The sequence below is a fragment of the Apiospora marii genome (genome assembly GCF_038362585.1).
Source record: "Apiospora marii strain CBS 49790 chromosome Unknown utg000004l_segment0_segment1, whole genome shotgun sequence".
NCBI lineage: Eukaryota > Fungi > Ascomycota > Sordariomycetes > Amphisphaeriales > Apiosporaceae > Apiospora > Apiospora marii.
The window spans coordinates 1,090,879-1,110,068 of record NW_027117376.1 but is presented as its reverse complement, the minus strand read 5'-3'; the positions used below and the strand labels follow the sequence as shown (position 1 = coordinate 1,110,068).

The window sequence follows — 19,190 nt, the reverse complement described above, 5'->3', positions numbered from 1 at the left end:
TGAGCATCAAAGCCCCCGGGATCGGTTTATATGCATGGGAGTAGGGGGTAGAAAGGAAAAGAAAGGGGGTAGTGACGTTTCAACCAGAATTGGGGCTCACAATCGAAAGGCGAATTAGGCCATTTAACTTGGCATTCTACTATGACGAGCTACAATACCATAAATCCCCAACTACATAGCCAAAATCGCAATCGCCTCTTCCAATTGCTTCTGGGCCTCCGTAGATGAAATTTTCCCCTTCACCGTCGCGGCTATACCGCGAACCGACCCGGCAGTGTGCTCGTATCTCCGCCTCACCCCCAGCGTCGTGTTGGCCAAGAGATCGGCCGCGAGCTGCAGCACGTCGGCCCAGAAGCGCTGCAGGGGCTCGGGGGCGTCCGCGATATTCGGTACATCGTAAGCGGCGATGCCCGTGACCAGGTCCAGCCACTCCTCCGAGGTGGCGCTCTGGTTCTCCGTCAGGGTCATCAGCAACAAGGCGACCTGCGACCCGAGCTCGCACTCGTGGAGATCGACTGCCGCCGAGGTGCGGTTCAGGGCCGCCAGCATGTCCTTGCTGAGAGTCGACCAGCCGTTGTGTTCCAGTAAGACGCGGATACCATCGTCCGTCTGCGTCGCGCCTTGAAGCACGCCGAGGACGAGGGCGCGGTACCCGATGCTACCGCTCGGGCCTGAGCTCGATTGGTAGAGCTCTACGAGCAGGTCCATAAGGGTGATGGCTTCGTTGCGCAGGACCTCCCCGTCATCCTCTCGGATCCACTCCCCGAGCACGCGGAGCGCGGCGAGGAGAAGGGGGTCCTCGGCCGGAGACACATCTTGCTGATCCCAAGCAAGGGTAAGGTGAGACCCGGCAGCGGTGTGGGACTCTCCATACCGGGTATCCGGGTGGAGACCATATGCTCCAGCAACCGCGGCGTCCCATCGATCCCTCAGGTACTCCATGATGATCGAAAGAGTTTCGGAGATCGCTTTGTTGAGCTTCAGTAAGAGGTCTGGCGGCATCTGGAACGCATCTGCAAAACTGGAGGCGTCGCTGCCAGCATTGATCTGCGCGTCCATTTGCTGTAGCAGGAAGCTGATGAAGTACGACAGGACCAGAAGCCCGGATGTCAGCCTGGTCGATATCGACGGGTATTCAGGAGTATTTAGTTTGGACAGCAGAGAAGGGAGGGTTGCCTTGAGGTCTACGATAATAAGGCTGATGAAAAGATACGAAAAGGGGTTGGAGGCATCAGACGACGCATTTCTGAACAAAAGTTTCGGGACGGAGTCTGAGTAGGTAATCAGGAGGCGTGCGGTGCAGTTGGTGTAAGCCTCGCGACTGGCGGCCGTAGGCCTGGCAGTTGCGAGGTTCCTTATGAGTTCGATCAGCGGCCCGAGCCATTGCGGGTTCACGGGGATCAACTAATAAGAGATGGTTTAGCTGTGAGGATAAGCCCGAGAAGCATAAAAGACAACTACTTACGTCATCATCCAATCGGCCGAGGGCTTTATCGATGAAGTCGAGAAGGGTAACTGCATCTGTTCCCTTGTATGATGCGATGAGAGCGGATATCGTTTTATCGATCCGGTCTCTGAGACTGGCGCGGTCTTTCGTGGCCGAGGCTGCATGAAGCCACGACCAGGACAGGATAGCCAATGCATGTGGTTGCTTGGGTGTAATCTCAATCAGGGGCGTCCAGTCCTCCACTTCTAAGAATGCCCTGCCGCCTTCAGGGTTACTCACGAGCGTGAGTAGTGTCCTGAGTATATTATCCGTAGTCTCCCCGGAGCTATAAAATGTCAGCTGTTAATATCACCTTTTTCCACGGACATGGAACTGCGACGAACCTGCTCAGTACAGCCTCGATCAGCCTGGGTATCCGCCCGACCAGTTTGGTATCTGTGTGCGCCTCCGCAGGAAGCAACACTGTGAATGTGTAAATGACATTAGTGGCGAGATCCAGCATTTCCCGCGCATCAGCTTGCTTGGACCCCGGCTTCGCGCCGGTTTTCAGCAGACGGTCGAGGAACTTGGCGGATATAGAACTCCATAGCGCCACGATAACCTCTTTGTCCTCTCGAATCTCCTCCGAGTTGTCCAATGTCGACTTCAGCAATGCCAAACCCACGAATCTGGAAGTGTCGTCCTTTGTGCTCAGGAGCTGCTGGATCTTCATGACCTGCTCAGACTGAGGAGGAGGATTTGGTGTGGAGCCGTCCTCCTGGCTCCCCGAAGGTTTCTGAGCTGAATCCATGGCTTAGACTTTCGGCAACGTGCATGTGGCAGATTGGTTGCCGAAATTCAAAGGTGAACTTATTAAAGGAAAGAAAGGCTAACAAACATGATGGCGATATGCCCTTTCGAGGTTGTCGTCGCTCTTGTGGAGCAGCTATCTATCATCAATTCTAGAAGTTTTAGGTACTGGATGCTCGCTGTGACGGTCACACGCTAGCCAGGCCGCAGGGATGGGGGTAACAATCCTTACCCCAGTCCCAATGTAACTGTCTGTGTGGGCCCTGTCTATCACCACCCGACATGAGAGCGAGACCCTTGTAATTGTTCCATAGCCTTGTCGCAACCTGGAGCTTTCAGCTTGCCCGCCCACGGAGCTGAGTCCATCCCAGAAACAAACACAAATTCCCCCTTTCAATCGCGACATGGCCGGATACTCTGCCAGCTTGCGACCATGGCTAGCAGGAACCTCATAAGCGGAGACGCAGCGGCCCCGTCCACCTCCACCTCCACCTCCTTCAACAACCTCCCCCGGTCGCCCCTGCACCAGCAGCACAACTTCGACGACACCGACGACGAGAACGACGACATCGACTTCCTCGACGCCGACGAGGACACGGGCGTCTTCGAGAACGACCCGCTCGACGGGGACCCGCCCCTCAGCTTCAAGCGGAAGCAGAAGCAGAGCATACTGGCCAGGCCCGCGCGCCTGCTATCGGCGATAACAGGCAACTCCCCGGCTCGATCGCCGGCGCGGTCGCCGCCGACGCGCCTGCAGGGGCTCGACGCCGCAAGGAGCGAAAATGGCCACGGCAATACCCCGAAAGACGGGATACCGGTCGATTGGTACGTCGAGGGGCCCGGGCGGCGCGTCGGCTACGAGGACATGACGGCCATCGACTGGATCTTCGAGTACACCAAGGAGCGACAACGGCTACGGGTCCTATACTCGAGCGCATCGGGCGTCGTCGGATACGTACAGCAGCTGCTCGACGCGAGCCAGGTCTGGGTCGTGCTGGTCTTGACTGGGCTTGCGGTCGGGGCTCTTGCGGCAGGCATAGGCGTCACCACCGACTGGCTAGGGGATCTGAAGGTCGGATATTGCTCTTCTGGAAAGGATGGCGGCGCCTTCTATCTCAACAAAGACTTCTGCTGCTTGGGATACGACCAGGGCGAAAAGTGTCTCGGATGGAAGCCATGGGCTACTGCCCTCGGTGTTGGCAATGCTGGCGGCAGGTGGTTTATTGGCTATTTCTTCTACCTGCTATATGCGGTGACTTTTGCTCTCTTCTCCAGTATCCTCGTTCAGGAGTATGGTATCTACGCGAAACATAGTGGTATACCGGAAATCAAGACGGTTTTGGGCGGATTCATCATCAAACGATTTCTAGGGGTTTGGACATTGGTCACCAAGTCCCTGGGCCTTGTAAGTCTGAGAAGTTCGTATCATATACCCTGGTCATGGTTCGCTAACGGTCAAGTAGATCCTCGCAGTCGGATCTGGCATGTGGCTAGGAAAGGAGGGTCCTCTTGTCCACGTCGCTTGTTGCTGCGCGAACCTCTTCATCAAGCTGTTTCCTAGTATCAACAATAACGAAGCTCGTAAGCGCGAGGTGCTCTCGGCGGCGGCGGCATCAGGCATTTCCGTGGCCTTTGGATCGCCCATTGGCGGTGTGCTCTTCTCTCTCGAACAATTATCATACTACTTCCCCGACAAAACCATGTGGCAATCTTTCGTCTGCGCCATGACTGCCGCCGTCATGGTGCAGGCCATTGACCCCTTTCGATCAGGAAAGCTGGTTCTGTACCAGGTCAAATACACGTCGCATTGGCACGGCTTTGAGATTCTCCCCTTTGCCATGCTCGGAGTCACTGGAGGCATCTACGGAGGCCTGTTCATCAAGGCCAACATGCGCGTACAGCAGTGGAAGAAGTCTACAAATCTGCCTTTGCCTGGTCCTCTCGTCCAGGTTGGCATTGTGGCGCTCCTCACGGCCCTGATCAACTATCCCAACCTGTACATGCGGGCCCAGAACTCGGACCTGGTGTCTCAACTCTTCTCTCAATGTTCGCAAATGCTCGATGACCAGTTTGGGCTTTGCAAGACGGGTGCTGCAACCGCTGGCACCATCATCCTTCTCCTTTTCGCCGCTGTTCTGGGCTTCTTCTTGGCCGCAATCACTTTCGGCCTACAGATCCCTGCTGGTATTATTCTACCCTCTATGGCCATTGGTGCTCTCACAGGACGCGCTGTTGGTATCATTATGGAGATCTGGCAGCACAACCACCCGGGCTTCATCGCCTTCGCCTCCTGCGAGCCCGACATCCCCTGTATTACACCCGGGACGTACGCCATTATCGGTGCTGCTGCGACGCTCGCGGGTGTCACCCGACTTACCGTCTCGATCGTCGTCATCACCTTCGAGCTCACGGGCGCCCTGACCTACGTGCTCCCCATCATGGTGGCCGTGATGCTGGCCAAGTGGGTCGGCGACGCCTTCTCGCGCCGCGGCATCTACGAGTCCTGGATCCACTTCAACGGGTACCCCTTCCTCGACAACGGCGACGACGGCGCCGGCCGCCTGCACGTCCCCGACATCCCCGCGGGCCAGATCATGACGCGCATCGAGGACCTGGTGGTGCTGACGGCCACGGGCCACACGGTCAGCTCGCTGCGCCGCATCCTCGACTCGTGCGACTACCGCGGCTTCCCCGTCGTCCGCGACCCCCGCGACGCCCTGCTTCTGGGCTACATCTCGCGCGCCGAGCTGGCCTACAACCTCGCCAGCGCCGTGCAGCCGCCCCGCTCCCTCCCGCCCGAGGCCGAGGCCTTCTTCAGCCACCAGCCCCTCGCCGACCCCGTCGCCACCCTCGACCTCCGCCCCTGGATGGACCAGACCCCGCTCACCCTCCCCGCCCGCTCCTCCCTCCACCTCGCCGTCAGCTACTTCCAGAAGCTCGGCGTCCGCTACGTCCTCTTCGTCGAGCGCGGCTCCCTCGTCGGCCTGCTCACCAAGAAGGACTGCTGGTACGTCCTCAACGGCGCCGACGAGACGCGTCGCACGGCCGGCGGCGATGGCACCGTCGGTGGCCGCGACGGCGACGGCTTGGCGCCCGGAGACCGTACGCGCGAGATGGGCGATGGGGTCGAGGAGCGCGGGTTGTTGGGCCGGGATAGCGCGGATGATGATGAGCTTGAGGGGGATGAGGATGACGATGGGAATAGGTCACCTCGGGACCTTGGACCGGGTCCGAGGGTGGTGGTACTATAGACAGACAGTAGCGTATTGATTTATGTAGAATGTGATCATTATTCTCGGCCTTTTCCTTTCGATTTGGCTGTGCCTGTTCTTGTATATGGTCATGAAGCCTTGTCATCCTGCAATCAGGATGGTAATGGGATAGTCGAGTCCTCTGCCTTCAAGTACTTACTTCCCTAGAGCATTCTTGAAATGGAGGGGATAACGTGCGGCGCCGGATACCAAAGACCAAAGAAAACGCTCACATCCTGGTGTTTAGGGGTTCACGAGGGGCTATACCATGTCAGAGAAACCTAGCTAGCCCCTTAACCTACCCCTACTGTCAGTCCCAACACTAATACCCAAGATGAGCGTGACATGCACATATCAAGCAATGAACGAGAGGTGTTCTCATCAAAGATAGCGGGCAAATACAGACAAAAAGCACAGAGTCGGACCGTCGTCAATATATCATAAAGCGCTCCAAAATTGTTCAATCGAATTTTTCATTACATTACTCTTTGGTCAAAACCAAAGGCTCGAGCAATGGCAGAGCTGTCGTCGTTGTTTCCCTCGTCAAGGGCATCGTCATCTCAAGAGCCACAAGCTAATGCTTGCACCATCAAGTCCTTGACCAACTCGTCGACTTCATGCATCCTATAAACGGTGCCTATCCGAGCTAAAAACCACGGCGTGAACGTAATGCAACGACCCGCCCGTCGAAATGCTTTAATATCGGGGTATCATGTTGTCTTCTCTTCCTTCTGTGCAAACCAAAAACTCCCCATGCGATGCAATGAGATCCCTTTCCTTTCCATAAAATCATGTCTTTCGTGTGACCAGCATTTGCAGACTCTTGCTGATGAGGCGGTAGATGATCTGGTGCTGGCAGTGCTGGTTTGTCTGCCCGAGTAGCTGCAATCCATAGTCCACGTCTCCTAGTATACAATCACCATCACTCCCCCACGATGTCCTCACCACATTCGTGTTGGGAGATGGTGATATATGGATATGCCTTGTTGTGGGGTCGAAAATGTACCCTATCGTCCAATGGGCTGTTTCCCCTTCCGCGTCGCCGTCATCACCTTCAGCTCAAGGTGGTAGTACGATTTGAGGTTCTTGCCGGTAGACCTGATGTCAACCTTGGAGCGGCACACGGGGCAGCACTTCTTACTGCTGTCGATGTGCAGAGCCGAGTGCAGACATTCAGAGCAGAAGAGATGACCTAGAAATAGCATGTTAGCACTTTGGAACAATAATGCGCGAGGTGGAAGGAGCTCTTTATCCAAAGAGCAGAGAAGGAAGCTGCACTTACCACAATGCGTGACGGTCAAATTCGACACGTCGTCCATGCAGATGACGCACTGGAACTTGGACAGTTTGACCCTGCTGTCTATCACGGGCTTCTGCAGCTCCTTGGGTACCTCGTCCGCCTTCGATAAATCCAGCACCTCGAGGTCTTCTTCCTTGGCGTGCGGAGCGGGTGAGGACTCCCCGAATACGGACTCGTCGGGTGATGCATGTCGTGCGGATCCGCGGGAGCGTCGTACAGGCCGTTGTGAATTGGACGCCGAGGTCCGGCGGTTACTGGCGGACGCATTGGCAGCAGACGATCGACGGCGTTTTCTCGTGGCGGTGGGCGCGGGGGGCCCCATGGGAACGGGCGAGGATGACAGTGCGATATCGCGATTTTCTTCCTTGGTCAAGTCCACCACATGACTTAACCGGCGAGACCGCCTAGGCCCGAGCCCGGTCGACGAGGCCGAAGCGCCAGGCATTTCGCTTCCAAAGTCGGGTTGTGGAAATGAAGAGGGATCTGTGAGTTGGGTTTGCGTGCGGGCGGCAGTAAACGGACTGCTGTTCAGTGGCGGGAGCGATGGTGACGAGAAGTTGGCCGATACGAGAGCGGAGACGTAATAATCGTCGCTCCCTGGCTCCTGGCCAGATGCGGTATTGACGGCAGAAGGAATGTTGGCGGGAGAAATTGAATCGAAGTTGGTGTTTTGGGTAATGAGCGAAAGTCGTGGTGGTGGATGTGGCGGTTGTTGTTGGGTTGGAGGTAGGAAGGTTCCGGAGATAGTGGGGGGTTGCTGGTTGTGACTGCGTTGGTGGTGGAGATGATAGATGTCGTTACTGCTGCTGCCAATGTCGATGCTGGTGTCGAACGAGCGTGAGGGCGAGTTGGAGGGCGGATCAACTGAGTCCTGAGGCCGATGTGGGGCGCCTGCACATTGCTGGACTACTGGACTTTGGTCTTGGACTGGACCTGTGCCTGTGCTTGGGTTTTCGAATTCCTGGGCGGCAAAAAAGGCTGATGAGGAAGAAAGAGGATGAGAATGATGGTAGCCTTGGTTGGGAACCGGGTGCGGCGGCGCAATTTGGTTTTGATTTGAGCTGATTAACCCCGAATGCGACTCAGACTGATCAAAGCCGCCACCACAGAATGGATGGGTGTTGCCGCCGCCGAAATTGGGACTGGGCAGAGGCAGGTGAGGCAGAGCAGGCAATGACGGCTGCTGAAATTGCGCAGGATGGCCGAGCGTCTGTGTTTCCGCGTACTCACGGTATTGGTATTGCGGATCAAAGCCCGGGCAATATCCGGCGTAGGGGATTTGCAGTGGGAAATCCGGGTGGCTAATATTGGAGGTGGTAGCAGTAGTGGTGGTAGTTGGGCCAAATGTGTCGGGGAATGATGGTAGATTATCGCTGTTGTTGTTGCTGTTGTGTCTGCTGGAGTAGTAAAAGTTGTTGTGGTTGTGATTGTTATCCGTGTCTGTCGTCGCAGGGAAGGTGAAGTCCACTGTCGTGTTCGGGAAAGGGATCGAGGCAGAGTGGAAATAGCCGTCAGGCCCCAGGTAGCTTCCCATTGCTGAAGTAAAGAGGCCCGCGTCGTCGTCGCCGCCGGGGCTGATGATGTCTCCGCCTGCTAGGAAGCTGTCTATAGCAATAGCACACAAAAGAATTGTTAGGCTCTCAGGGAGTTCCTTGCATAGTAATCAATGGAATCGGTAAAGGGCTAGGATAGGCAAGTATGTGGTTCTCTTTATTTTATAAGTGACGAAGAAGAAGATTGAATAACGCTCGGCTCATGAGGGAGAAGATAATGCCATGGCGCCATTGAATGCGTCGGCTAGGTAATAATAGTAACACTTTCTGGACTGGACTTACTCGGGGTTGGAAAGCCATTCACAAGATTGAGAAAGTTCGCCATTGATCGTAACTGCCTTTCTTCGCTCATCGCTCATTGAGCTGGTTCCCTGAGGACCGGCCTACCTACCTACTTAAACCTAGGCTACTTGCCTCCTTGCGCGGTGGGTGTGGATGATCAATGGATAGGTAATGGGTGGACTGTAGGCTGGCTGTTGGGCCGCTGTCCGGTCCCTTTCTCCCGCAAGGTTCCAAAGGTTCCGATCCTCCCAAGTTCTTTGAGATATCGTTTGCTCGCAATCAACAAAGTCAGTGTATGTATATTGCTCCTGGATGGCTCGATTTCCGGAAGAGCGGCGACAATGGCAATGGTGTATCCGATAATACTATCAACAACTGCCGGCCTGGGAGCGCTGTCGATTGATGAAGGCTCGAATTCCTCGATCATGGCGGGGAAAGAAAAGGCCCTGGCTTTTGAAGGCTGGCTGAGCTCGGCTGGGATTGGAGCCTTTGGGGAAGTGAATAGCGAGAGGGAGGCGGATGTATTATTATTATTATTGCTTTATCCCAAGGAGCTTCCCGACGAGTGAGTGGAAAACTCGGCTGGGCGAACCGCTAAAAGATGAACGAAGTACAAAACCGCAGATGCGCACACACTCACAGATGCACAGGATACACTAGGTAAGGCAAAGAAGTACGGGAATGCAGGTAAGGAGCTATTGGCCTCAACGATGATGGCCTCTGCGTATGCGTGACGGTGGTATCACCTGTGGGCATATATTGGATGTGGGTGGTGTGCATGCGTACCGTCAAGCAAAGCAAGTAATGAATGAGCGAGCTTCTTCTGATACTGAGGGGGTTTGTACGTGTATTTGAATCGGGCATTTATTACCGTATATACCCTCGCCGCTATTGTTCTCTAACGACGGAGTCAACCGCGGGGGGACCAGTCATGGATGGATGGCGTCTGGGATAAAATCAGGCTCGCAAGCTATGTACGCCTTTTTCCAAGATGTAAGCCGATCAAGTTGAGTGCCAGTGCCATGTAAATGCAACGGACAGCAGCCGGGTAGGTACTTTTGCGACTCCCTTCCATCAATCGTCCACGTCGAAAAGTTAGGTAGGCAGTAGGTACCCTTGTGACGGCCCACCGCGCTTGCCGGCCTGTCTCTCAGTCAGCAGCAACGCCGGACGGCTGGCCTAGTAGGACGACTGAGGCCCAAAAGGAAAGAACGGGAAAGAAAGAGGCAGTGGCAGAGGCGAGGAAAGGTACATTTTTTTGGTTGCCGAATACGGTGCTAACGTTTGTACTACACCAAGGGGGGGCGGCTTCTGTGTCGTCTGTCGCATCATGATGCTGGAGTTTTCTCTCACTTATGTGCCTCCCGTGCAAGGTTGGGTGACCGGTTGGATGAGTGCCGCATTTGGGGCTTTCTACTAATTGCCTGATGCGGACAGAGTTGCTGCATGGAGCAGTGGATGGGCCAATCAGCGGCCTAGCTTCTGCGATATTTAAGGGCCAATGCATCTTCGGCTCAGCAGGCGATCACGGCTTTGCCAGAAACCAATATCCTGTCCCGGAAGAACGCCACGAAACTGAATCCTCCCACTTCCCGGCTGCACGGTGATCAGACAAACAAAGAACGCTTTGGGGGGCGCTGGACACTTCCCTGTGAGTGGCCTTCGTATACGACGGAACCGGCTGAGTAGGTATACAATATAGCCTCCTGTCTTATTGCATTCTGTTGTCAGCCGGCCACATGATAGGTGGGACCCATCCCGAGCCAAAAAGGGCGGCCGGTCTGGTCGCGATACGTCGTATATCGTAAATCGCAAGGCGGGCTGGCTGGCTACATGCTCAAGGCTAACACCGGCCCTAGCAATTTTCACTTGCCATGAAACTCGGAAGTCATCTCGCAGTTTGAGCCTCGCAATCTTGCTCTCTCTTATATCGGAGCTATATCTGAGCTGTATGGCCAGCCTAGCCAGCCAAATGCTTGCTGACTGACGGTGGACCCATCGCATCAATCATCCAACCGGTTTTTTCAAAATACCATGCATTACCAGCATGTACCTCTCTCTCTCTCTCTCTCTCTGGATGCCGCTTGAATCGTGGCCGTTCCGCTAGCGAGTGCCATGATTTATTAGGAGAGCATCGCTTGCGTTTGCACCGAAACATTCCAATTCTCGAAACTGCATCGTGCATGTACGGTACAGGTGTGGTATCACGGTTCCTCTGCAACCACCCTCGTCCATCGGAGATGATCACTCCCCCCAAATTCTTACCAGTCACACAATCATTGATCCACCAGCATCCCTGATTGTCTACATGCACCTTTTTGCAGTAGTGCAATTCAGAATCTCGTGGGCATGGGCGGGGACGCTGCCCGCATCGGTCGCCGGATTGGCTCCGGCATGTTGGAGGTATCGCCGTACCCTTTCTATTGCCCGAACAGTGAAATCGCCGGCTTTTACATTGTCCTCATACATATGTATGAATGCAGCCCAACAGGAGAAAGGGGAGTTCGTAGTATCGAATTTGGCCTGAATTACTGTTGGTTACGGAAGTTCCTCCGGCTTGCCATTGTCTGGGCGTATAAAATGTGTGAGTATTGGCACCGCTGCTAGGCAGCTCTCACAGTTCGGGAGAACTCCGACTCTCATAGTCTCCCCCTACCACCGTCTGATCCCCAAGCACCGCCATGAACAAAGCCAATCTGAATAGGAGAAGAAAATTGGTCCGCGATTGGATTCATTCAACAACAAAGGTAACGCGCAAGGAAACCTCTCTCGTTATTCGCAACATTACAAGGGCTTGGCATCATCGGAGTTCTAACTCCGCCAAATAACGGCAGAGCTTCAGTCAGGGCCAGCACCCTGTTGGCGAATAATGCTCAATCATGCCACATACCTCGTTGCCTACTCATATCTTTGCCCGGCGCTTCCTCCGCCTCGTACTCCGCTCCTCATGATGAAATGCCCACTACCTACCTCCGTCAGCCACAAATCACGAGTAAATAGACACCGCAAGTCTTCGGTATCAGTAACAGTCCGGCTGCTTTAGAAATGGATGTATTCTATCACTATGTATTCTTATGCAACTGAAATGTGTCCATTACGGACTAAGGACGTATAGCAAATGCAATAATAAATCACTTTAGGGATACTGTTCTCGGACTGGTTCTCCACATGACCGCCGTGCTATGCGGCACACATCCACCTTGTCAGCGGCTCTAGCCGGTTCTTGCCTGACTGAATCCTATTCCTGGCTTAGTGGCGGCAGACCGGAGTATGAATATAAGAAGCGAAGAATAAGCCCATCATGGTTCTCGGGGCCTGATCCGTTCATGATGGGTAGCAATAAGTAATGACCGTCGATGGTGGCTTACACATTTTCGCGCGGACGGTCCCAGCCACAGCAGCATTCCCCAATGTGCGATAAGGGCAGCAATCTAAGTGGTGGCTGCGTCACCTGGCTCGCGGCTTGGTTCCTCCTTGGACGCGACCTAAGGCTACATGACGTGTCTCGAGGGATGCCACTGGTCTTAGAGGCCTAATACCCGCCCACCCGCTTGCTGCTATCGGCATGATGGCAGGCACAGTTTAACACGACTGAAACATGCGAAGTGGTGGTTCAACTGCGGAACTAAGCGAAATGGCATTTCAAACCCACCTCAAGCCTTGCGGTGATTACGTGATGGCCTGGAGTATGCTTTTAGTGTGGTCACGAAAGGGGGTGCACGTGACCTGAGCAGTATTCGTAGTGTTCAATTCACGACCAACTGAAGGATGGCTGACGGCCTATACGCACAGAAACCTGGCTCGTTGGGGTCAAGCTGGACTTCCGCTACGTGTATACAATATGTATGAATGCCCTCTTACAAGGACACCTCTCGCATCCAACACGGGAGACCAGGAGCGGGAAGTCCGCATGCTTTGGCCGCCTGCTCGGCAGTGGCACTCGCTGCCTATATCCAAGAACACCACCCGGTAGGCTAGGGTGCGTTACCTATGTGTATCAATGGACTTCACAGCCCTGTCTGTATGGGCTACATCTCGAAAGAAACCCCCCGAGAATCAAGACTTTCGGAAGACTCATTGTTATATACGCTCTCTTTATATAAAAGATGCCTCAATGAATGTCTGAACGCTTAGCGCCCGTTTAGTTGGTACTTTTTGTTCATCAACATGTATTTACGGGGCAGTTGTTCACTGCTTGGGGCATCGTGCCGGTAGGTAGGCGGCCTAAGCTTCAGCAGGAAGCCGGGGGGTTGAGCAGTAACAGAGCACCGCTGCCTAAGCAATCCCACGATGTGTTATGTGTGTACACCTAGTGATTCTCGTGTGTAGCATGTATGTGAGTGATCAGTGCCCCACCGAACTCAATTGTTGTTGTCGTTGGTTCCTCCCAGTCAAAAGCACTGCTGCGGACTCACGATCACTTCAAAGTGTGAACTGTACGACAGCACACACACAACACCTGTCTCGAGCATTGCATCAAGGTAAGCAACTTCCGGTACTGTTCCTTCCTGTTCCCACGTTTATTCCCCGTTACTCATTGCCCCATAAACGGAGAAGTCACCGTTTATTCGAGGGAACTTCACTGTTCACTGTTGAGACACCCCGTTTATTCCCCGTTGCCTGTATTTCTTCGGCGTTCTTTGAAGAAACAGGCTGTTTTGCCATGAAAACTAGTTGTTTTTTTCGGCGATCTTTGTATAAACAGGCTTTCTTACTATACGAGGCCGCTCTAGTAGGACAATATCAACTTACCAAGTCATCGTTTATTTAAGGAATTATTGTTTATTCGAGGAAGTCACCGTTTATTCGAGAAAGTTTCACTATTCACTGTTAAGCCATCCCGTTTATCCCCCAAGAAGCAAACGCTATCGCCGGAAAGCAAACGCTAACGCCGGAAGTATAGGTGAAGACCATGTCTACAACCATGGACTCCCACGGTACTGTACACCCGCAGGGAGCGGAGGGCCAGTCGCTCTTCATGAAGATGCCGAACGAGATGCTGCTCCGGTGCGTGGAGCTGGTCTCGGAGGACGAGGAGGCAAGCAGCCGTAAAGCTCTGCTGGCTCTCTCTCGCACGAACAAGAGACTCAGTGTCATGGCCCAGGAATATCTCTATAAGCACATGACGGTCAACGTCCTCGATGAGACCTCTACAAGCCGAATCATGCCCCGGGGTGCCCGGCTGAAGGCGGACCTTGAACGTCTACAAACGAAACCGTCCTCCCACGAGCGCCGTGCCATGCGGCTTTGGTGGACCTTCTACTGGAACCCGGCCCTCACCGGGCTCGTCAGGGAGCTCGCCATCGAGTTCAAGACTGGTCCGCACCGCCCCCCTTTCACCAACGCTGTTTCTCTAGTCAAGCAATTCCCCAAGATCAGGCGCCTGGAGTTTCGGGACGTGTATAGTGTGGGCTCATGGAGAATGAATCACGGCATCCAGTACATCGCTCCTCTTTTGAACTGGGAGATTCGCCAAGAAGGTACTCTCCTAACAACGGTAAGAATCTCACTTGGTCCTTTTGTTCTTTGGTCACCCGTTTTGTTTTTCCCGGACTCGCGACCCTCTACACTTAGCCTGTCCCTGGCAACTCATCCTGCCGCAGTCCATACTGACACAGCGAGACTCACAGGAGGAACAAGGAACCGCGTCATTCACGGAGCTACACATCCGAAACTTCAAACACGGAAGCCCGGATGCCTTGCGGAACTTCCTCGCCTGGCCCGCTCGCTTGGTCAAGTTCAGCATCGACAAGTTTGACCCGGTACTCTGGGTATGGGACCCGACGACCGGCCGGCCCACGAAACTAGGCATCCGTGACCACCTATCGCTGTCCGACGTTCTCCGGCACAACAAGAACACGCTGAGGCACTTGGAGGTCGGCCTGGTGGGACGCCAGGAGTCGATCAACAGATTCGACATCCACGACTTCCTGAAGTTGGAGACGCTGACCATTGTCTTCCCCGCCATTCCTGAGCCGGCCGACACATGCCGGCTCTGGCTGACGCCGACCCTGGAAGTTCTGACCATCAAGCTGTACAAAGAGGACCATGATCTTGGCTGGAAGTTGGAGCGCACCGAAGATGTCAAAGACTGGATCATCGAGTTCGCCGCCTTGGCCGCCGCTTACAAGAATGGAGATAATCTGGAGGCATGGGAATATCCTCATCGGGTGGCCCTGCGCAAAGTCGATCTTGTCTTGCCTGATGGAGAGTTGGATTCGCAGCCTATTGAAGGCCAACGGCTGTTGCAATTCGAGGCCCTGAAAGCGGCTAATCAAGCCCTGCTGGATGCCGGGTTCGAGATCAGAGAGCCAGAGTGTCTCATTGTAGCTGATCCTAGTCTGGAGCAGCAGGACCCAGAGCAGCAGAACACAGAGCAGCAGGAGCTGTAGATACACATGCCTCAATTAGGAACCTGCGATGAACGATCGATGGCATAAACAATCGATGGAATAAAGGATACTATGCCCACTAACAGCACATATGCCTTTGTGATCATTCCAGCTACTCCCGGTTACGCTAGGGAAGTGATGCGTGATAATTCGATATACTTTTGCTGTAGTACTCGTTCAGATGGAACAGTGACTTAAGATGCCAGGCATGTTGGTCGGTCTAATACTACATGGGCTTGATATGCATATGCGGAAATGTTGCATGGGATAGTATGGACCTGGACGTTCCCGCTGATCCGGGGATTGCGAATATAACTCATACAATGTCACCATCAAGCCCTTGCGAACGAACCGGTCGAGCCTTCAGCTTATATGCATGCGTATAATTCTCTTCCCTGTCGTCATTTGGAGTAAAGTGGAATAAATCATCAAGCTATATAGATATTGTCAGTGGGCAAAGTACAGTCAACGGTCGTCTGCCAGCCGGCTACTATCCCCCATCATGCAGCTGCCGGCCGATATGCCCCAATACGGTCCCCGGCTCCGAAAATGGAACCTGGTCAGTCTACCCCTCGGGGACTGGGGCAAATTGCATTTCTTGGCATACTGCCGAGTATGGAGAAAGTCGGACTGGCAGTGGAGACCATGTCGCTGCGATGCCGCTCAGCTAGTGACGAGCAAGGTACAAGCATTGCAGAAAGCACGCTGCAGGCACATGTAGGCCAAGGAAATCGGCCGCTATACTAGAAAACATCCTCCACTATCATTGTTGCACATTAATCGAATGCCGACCAGTGCCGCCAATCACCCGCTTTGTCCCCTGAACTGGCCGGACTTATGGCCGAATCCCGATGGCATACCGCGAGATCTCCAATGTTTGGCTTGACGTGAAGTATCCATATCATGGGTCGCGCAGCTACATTGGAGGTCCAAAGCGGGATGGCAGTCCGTCATGGGAACTCCTATAAGAGCTGGACACCATGCTCGGCCAAAAATTCCCTGCGCTTTTTCTTCACTACCAGCTATTTGCCGCGCCTCCTTGTAGTGTGACTAGTCCCCGATCATCTTCATCGCCAACCCACCCAAGATGCGTTCCTTCGCTTTCGCCTGCTCCATGGCTGCCGTGGCCTTCGCGGCCGAGCCTTGGATCAACGAGGTGGACACGGGCCTGACTGACTACCTCTTCAGCACCAACTACACCGAGGGAAGCCTGCCGCTGCTCAAGGACATGCGTGCCGTGGTGGACTTCGACTATGCGGCCCATCAGTTCCTGGACAACCAGAAGTACTCCTTCTACCGCACGGCGGCCGGCGGCGAGTGGAGTGAGTTGGGACCAAGGGTGCTTTGCCGGATGCGTGATGCTAACATGTTTATTGCAGGCTACCGGAACAACCTGGACGTGTGGAAGAAGGTCATGCTTCGTCCCCGTCACTTGCATGATGTCTCCAAACTGAACGAGACCCTGCCGTAAGTATCCGCTCCTTCAGGGAGGCTGCTTCTAGGCCGTGAGCCAGTCTGACCATCAGCAGGGTTACGTTTCTGGGCTACAACTTCAGCGCTCCGATCTTCATTGCTCCGGCTGCCCGCGGTGGCTACGCCAACCCCGAGAGAGCCGAGTTGAACTTTGTCGATGCTGCCGCCAAGGAGAACATCCTGTACACAGTCCGTGATCCCCGCTTTCTCACTTTACCATACCACCGAGGACGCTAGATTTGACTGACATATTCTGTATCGATAGGCTGCCTTGTATGCCAGCAAGACCATCGAGGAGCTGGCAGCCCAGAAACACGATGACACCATGAACGGGCCACAAGTAATGTTCCAACAGGTCTGCCTTGTCCTTGAATCTCTACGCGAAGTTCCACACCGACTGACAACTACCTAGATCTACACCAACGCCAATTTCTCCGTGACGTGGGATGCCATGGAGCGCGCCGAGAAAGCCGGTGCCAAGGCCTTTGTCTGGACCATCGACGCACCCGGTGACTCGACGCGGCACCGTGCTGCCCGCTACGACACCACAAATGCGTAAGCTTTCGCTCTGTTGGAGAAAATGACGGGTTGACTGACTCCATGCACAGTAACGGCGCCACCTCGGCCCTGACTGTAAGACACCCTAACCCTCCGAGCCCCTGGCACTCCTTTTGTGATACCAACAGATCGACTAACACCCACCACAGTGGGATCTTTACGACGAGATCAAGTCCCGAACCTCGCTGCCTGTGATCCCCAAGGGCATCGCGACGGTCGAGGACGCCCTGACGGCCATCGAGAAGGGTGCGCCCGCCATCTACCTGTCCAACCACGGCGGCCGCCAGCTCGAGTACTCGCCCTCGCCGCTCGAGATCGCCTACGAGATCCACCGCAACGCGCCGCAGGTGTTCCAGCAGGTCGAGGTCATGGCCGACAGCGGCGTGCGGTACGGGACCGACGTGCTCAAGTTGTTGGCGCTGGGTGTGAAGATGGTGGGCTTGGGAAGACCGTAAGTGAACTGACACGAACTGACACTTCTTGATGGAGGATGGACAGGGAAGCTGACTGGCTGAGTTGGATAAACAGGTTCATGTACGCCAACTGCTACGGTACCGAGGGGGTGGAGAAGCTCATCCAGATCCTCAAGACGGAGATTGTGCACGACGGGGCCCAGGCTGGTGTTACGGACCTGAAGAAGGTCCCTCGAAGCTTGGTAAGTTCTACCGAGACCATGAGGTGGTTATGATTGGAGGGATATGGCTGACCATCCTACAGATCAATGCTCGCCCGCTGGAAGCGAATGTATTCCTCATGGAAGGGGACAACAATCAGCAATAGTGCATAGATCGGGGGGAAGGGGTAAGAGGGGTAGGGTAATAAATCCCAATAGCTGCCTGTTTCTTCCAACGGTGGTCGAGTGGTAGTGATTACGCTGGACTGTGCTGGTGGTAAGCCTCCTCCGACCACCTCGTACTCGGGGACACCCTGCCATAGCATCCTCGTTCGATCCTGCCACCCAGCAGATGTTTGTCGCAATCACCTCGAGCCACTTCGGGACGGATGCAACAACATACTGGGAGCTCGACCACCCATATCTCTTTTTCGTCTTTTTTTTATTCAGGCCGTTTTTGGCATTTAATTCAACTTACGGATCACTCTGCCCTGTCAAGTCTCATGATGATGATTTGATCGTGTTTAGTCAGTACTGCCGGAAAATTTCAAGACACTTGGTCTCATTTTGCGCTCGATACATCCCAGTCGGGTTTCGCTTTTACCAAGCACCTGCACGATGCCAACTTGGTGGCTTACAATTGCTTGAATCCTAAATCCAGCGAGTACGTTGCTTGTCCGGGAACCTGGAAAGCCGAGCGAGTGCAGAAAATACGTGATCTCATGACGTGGGGGGAAACTCATTGCCATGACCAGTATCATGGGACAGTAGCTGGTAGCAGTCCTGATGGATGGTCTTCATCTACATATAAATGGCCAAGTCTTGGCACTTGAAATACCTTTATTCTTCAACCCTGTTTGAATTGCCTATGTGTAATTGTGCGAGCTGTCATACTCCCTCTTGTTTCTATGGTTGCCTTACGGCCCTTCATTACAACCTCTCATTACTATCCAGTTAACAACACTATCTCCAAAGCGCCTGGACTCGGATATCACTATCGCCATTGACAATGACCTGAAAGGTACTGCTGGAGGAGCGCCCTTGTCACTTGTCAGATACCCATCCAATAACCTGTATGAATAAAGAAGCTGGCAGTAGATTGGCAGACTCCGGTGTGTTGTACTAGAAGTCCAACCTTTGAAAGACGCCAAATGTGCTTGCAAAGCCCTGGGAGAGGAGCTTGAGACGGCAAGCAAACAGCCCAACCTTAACTACAAGAAGTTCATCAACGCAACCGAACGGGTGTCCAAGCACTGGATTACTTCGAAGGGCCTGTAGCCCACGCTATCAGTGCAGTCTGTACTGGACTCATTCGCCTCGTTTGGGCGGACCTAGGACCCTAATTCGAGGTTGGCCTTCCTCCACACGTGCGATTATGATAACTGGATTAGGCACACCGAGATGGCGGGACTGTGGGTGCCGGCCAAGACAGACATAATGAAAATGAGGACACTGCAGTCGTACGGCTTCCAGGGTTCGCTAGTCGAGGCTTCGCAGTGTGAGGATTTGGGTCTAGGATTGGACTACTGCAC

The 19,190-nt window shown here is 54.1% G+C and overlaps 5 protein-coding genes across 5 annotated transcripts; 3 read left to right on the top strand and 2 right to left on the bottom strand.

The window, feature by feature from the left end:
- Positions 1-171: 171 nt before the first annotated feature.
- PG985_007304 (uncharacterized protein) lies at positions 172-2,237 on the bottom strand (the record flags this gene model as incomplete). Its single annotated transcript, XM_066827073.1, has 3 exons — positions 172-1,404; positions 1,466-1,772; positions 1,831-2,237. The coding sequence occupies 3 exons, from the start codon at positions 2,235-2,237 to the stop codon at positions 172-174; spliced, it is 1,947 nt and encodes a 648-aa protein (XP_066684748.1).
- Positions 2,238-2,518: 281 nt separating this feature from the next.
- PG985_007303 (voltage gated chloride channel) lies at positions 2,519-5,463 on the top strand (the record flags this gene model as incomplete). The annotated part of the gene is made up of 3 exons (XM_066827072.1): positions 2,519-2,535; positions 2,576-3,641; positions 3,700-5,463. Coding segments are annotated over 3 exons (2,847 nt in total), but the record flags the coding sequence as incomplete, so codon positions are not given.
- A 1,031-nt stretch (positions 5,464-6,494) lies between these two features.
- PG985_007302 (uncharacterized protein) lies at positions 6,495-7,232 on the bottom strand (the record flags this gene model as incomplete). Its single annotated transcript, XM_066827071.1, has 2 exons — positions 6,495-6,679; positions 6,770-7,232. 2 exons carry the CDS (start codon positions 7,230-7,232, stop codon positions 6,495-6,497), a joined length of 648 nt encoding a protein of 215 aa, XP_066684746.1.
- A 6,314-nt stretch (positions 7,233-13,546) lies between these two features.
- Positions 13,547-15,014, top strand: PG985_007301 (uncharacterized protein; the record flags this gene model as incomplete). The annotated part of the gene is made up of 2 exons (XM_066827070.1): positions 13,547-14,119; positions 14,253-15,014. The coding sequence occupies 2 exons, from the start codon at positions 13,547-13,549 to the stop codon at positions 15,012-15,014; spliced, it is 1,335 nt and encodes a 444-aa protein (XP_066684745.1).
- Positions 15,015-16,101: 1,087 nt separating this feature from the next.
- On the top strand, positions 16,102-17,825 carry PG985_007300 (uncharacterized protein; the record flags this gene model as incomplete). The annotated part of the gene is made up of 9 exons (XM_066827069.1): positions 16,102-16,336; positions 16,394-16,481; positions 16,544-16,676; positions 16,753-16,842; positions 16,900-17,042; positions 17,096-17,120; positions 17,195-17,496; positions 17,574-17,700; positions 17,763-17,825. 9 exons carry the CDS (start codon positions 16,102-16,104, stop codon positions 17,823-17,825), a joined length of 1,206 nt encoding a protein of 401 aa, XP_066684744.1.
- Positions 17,826-19,190: the final 1,365 nt, after the last annotated feature.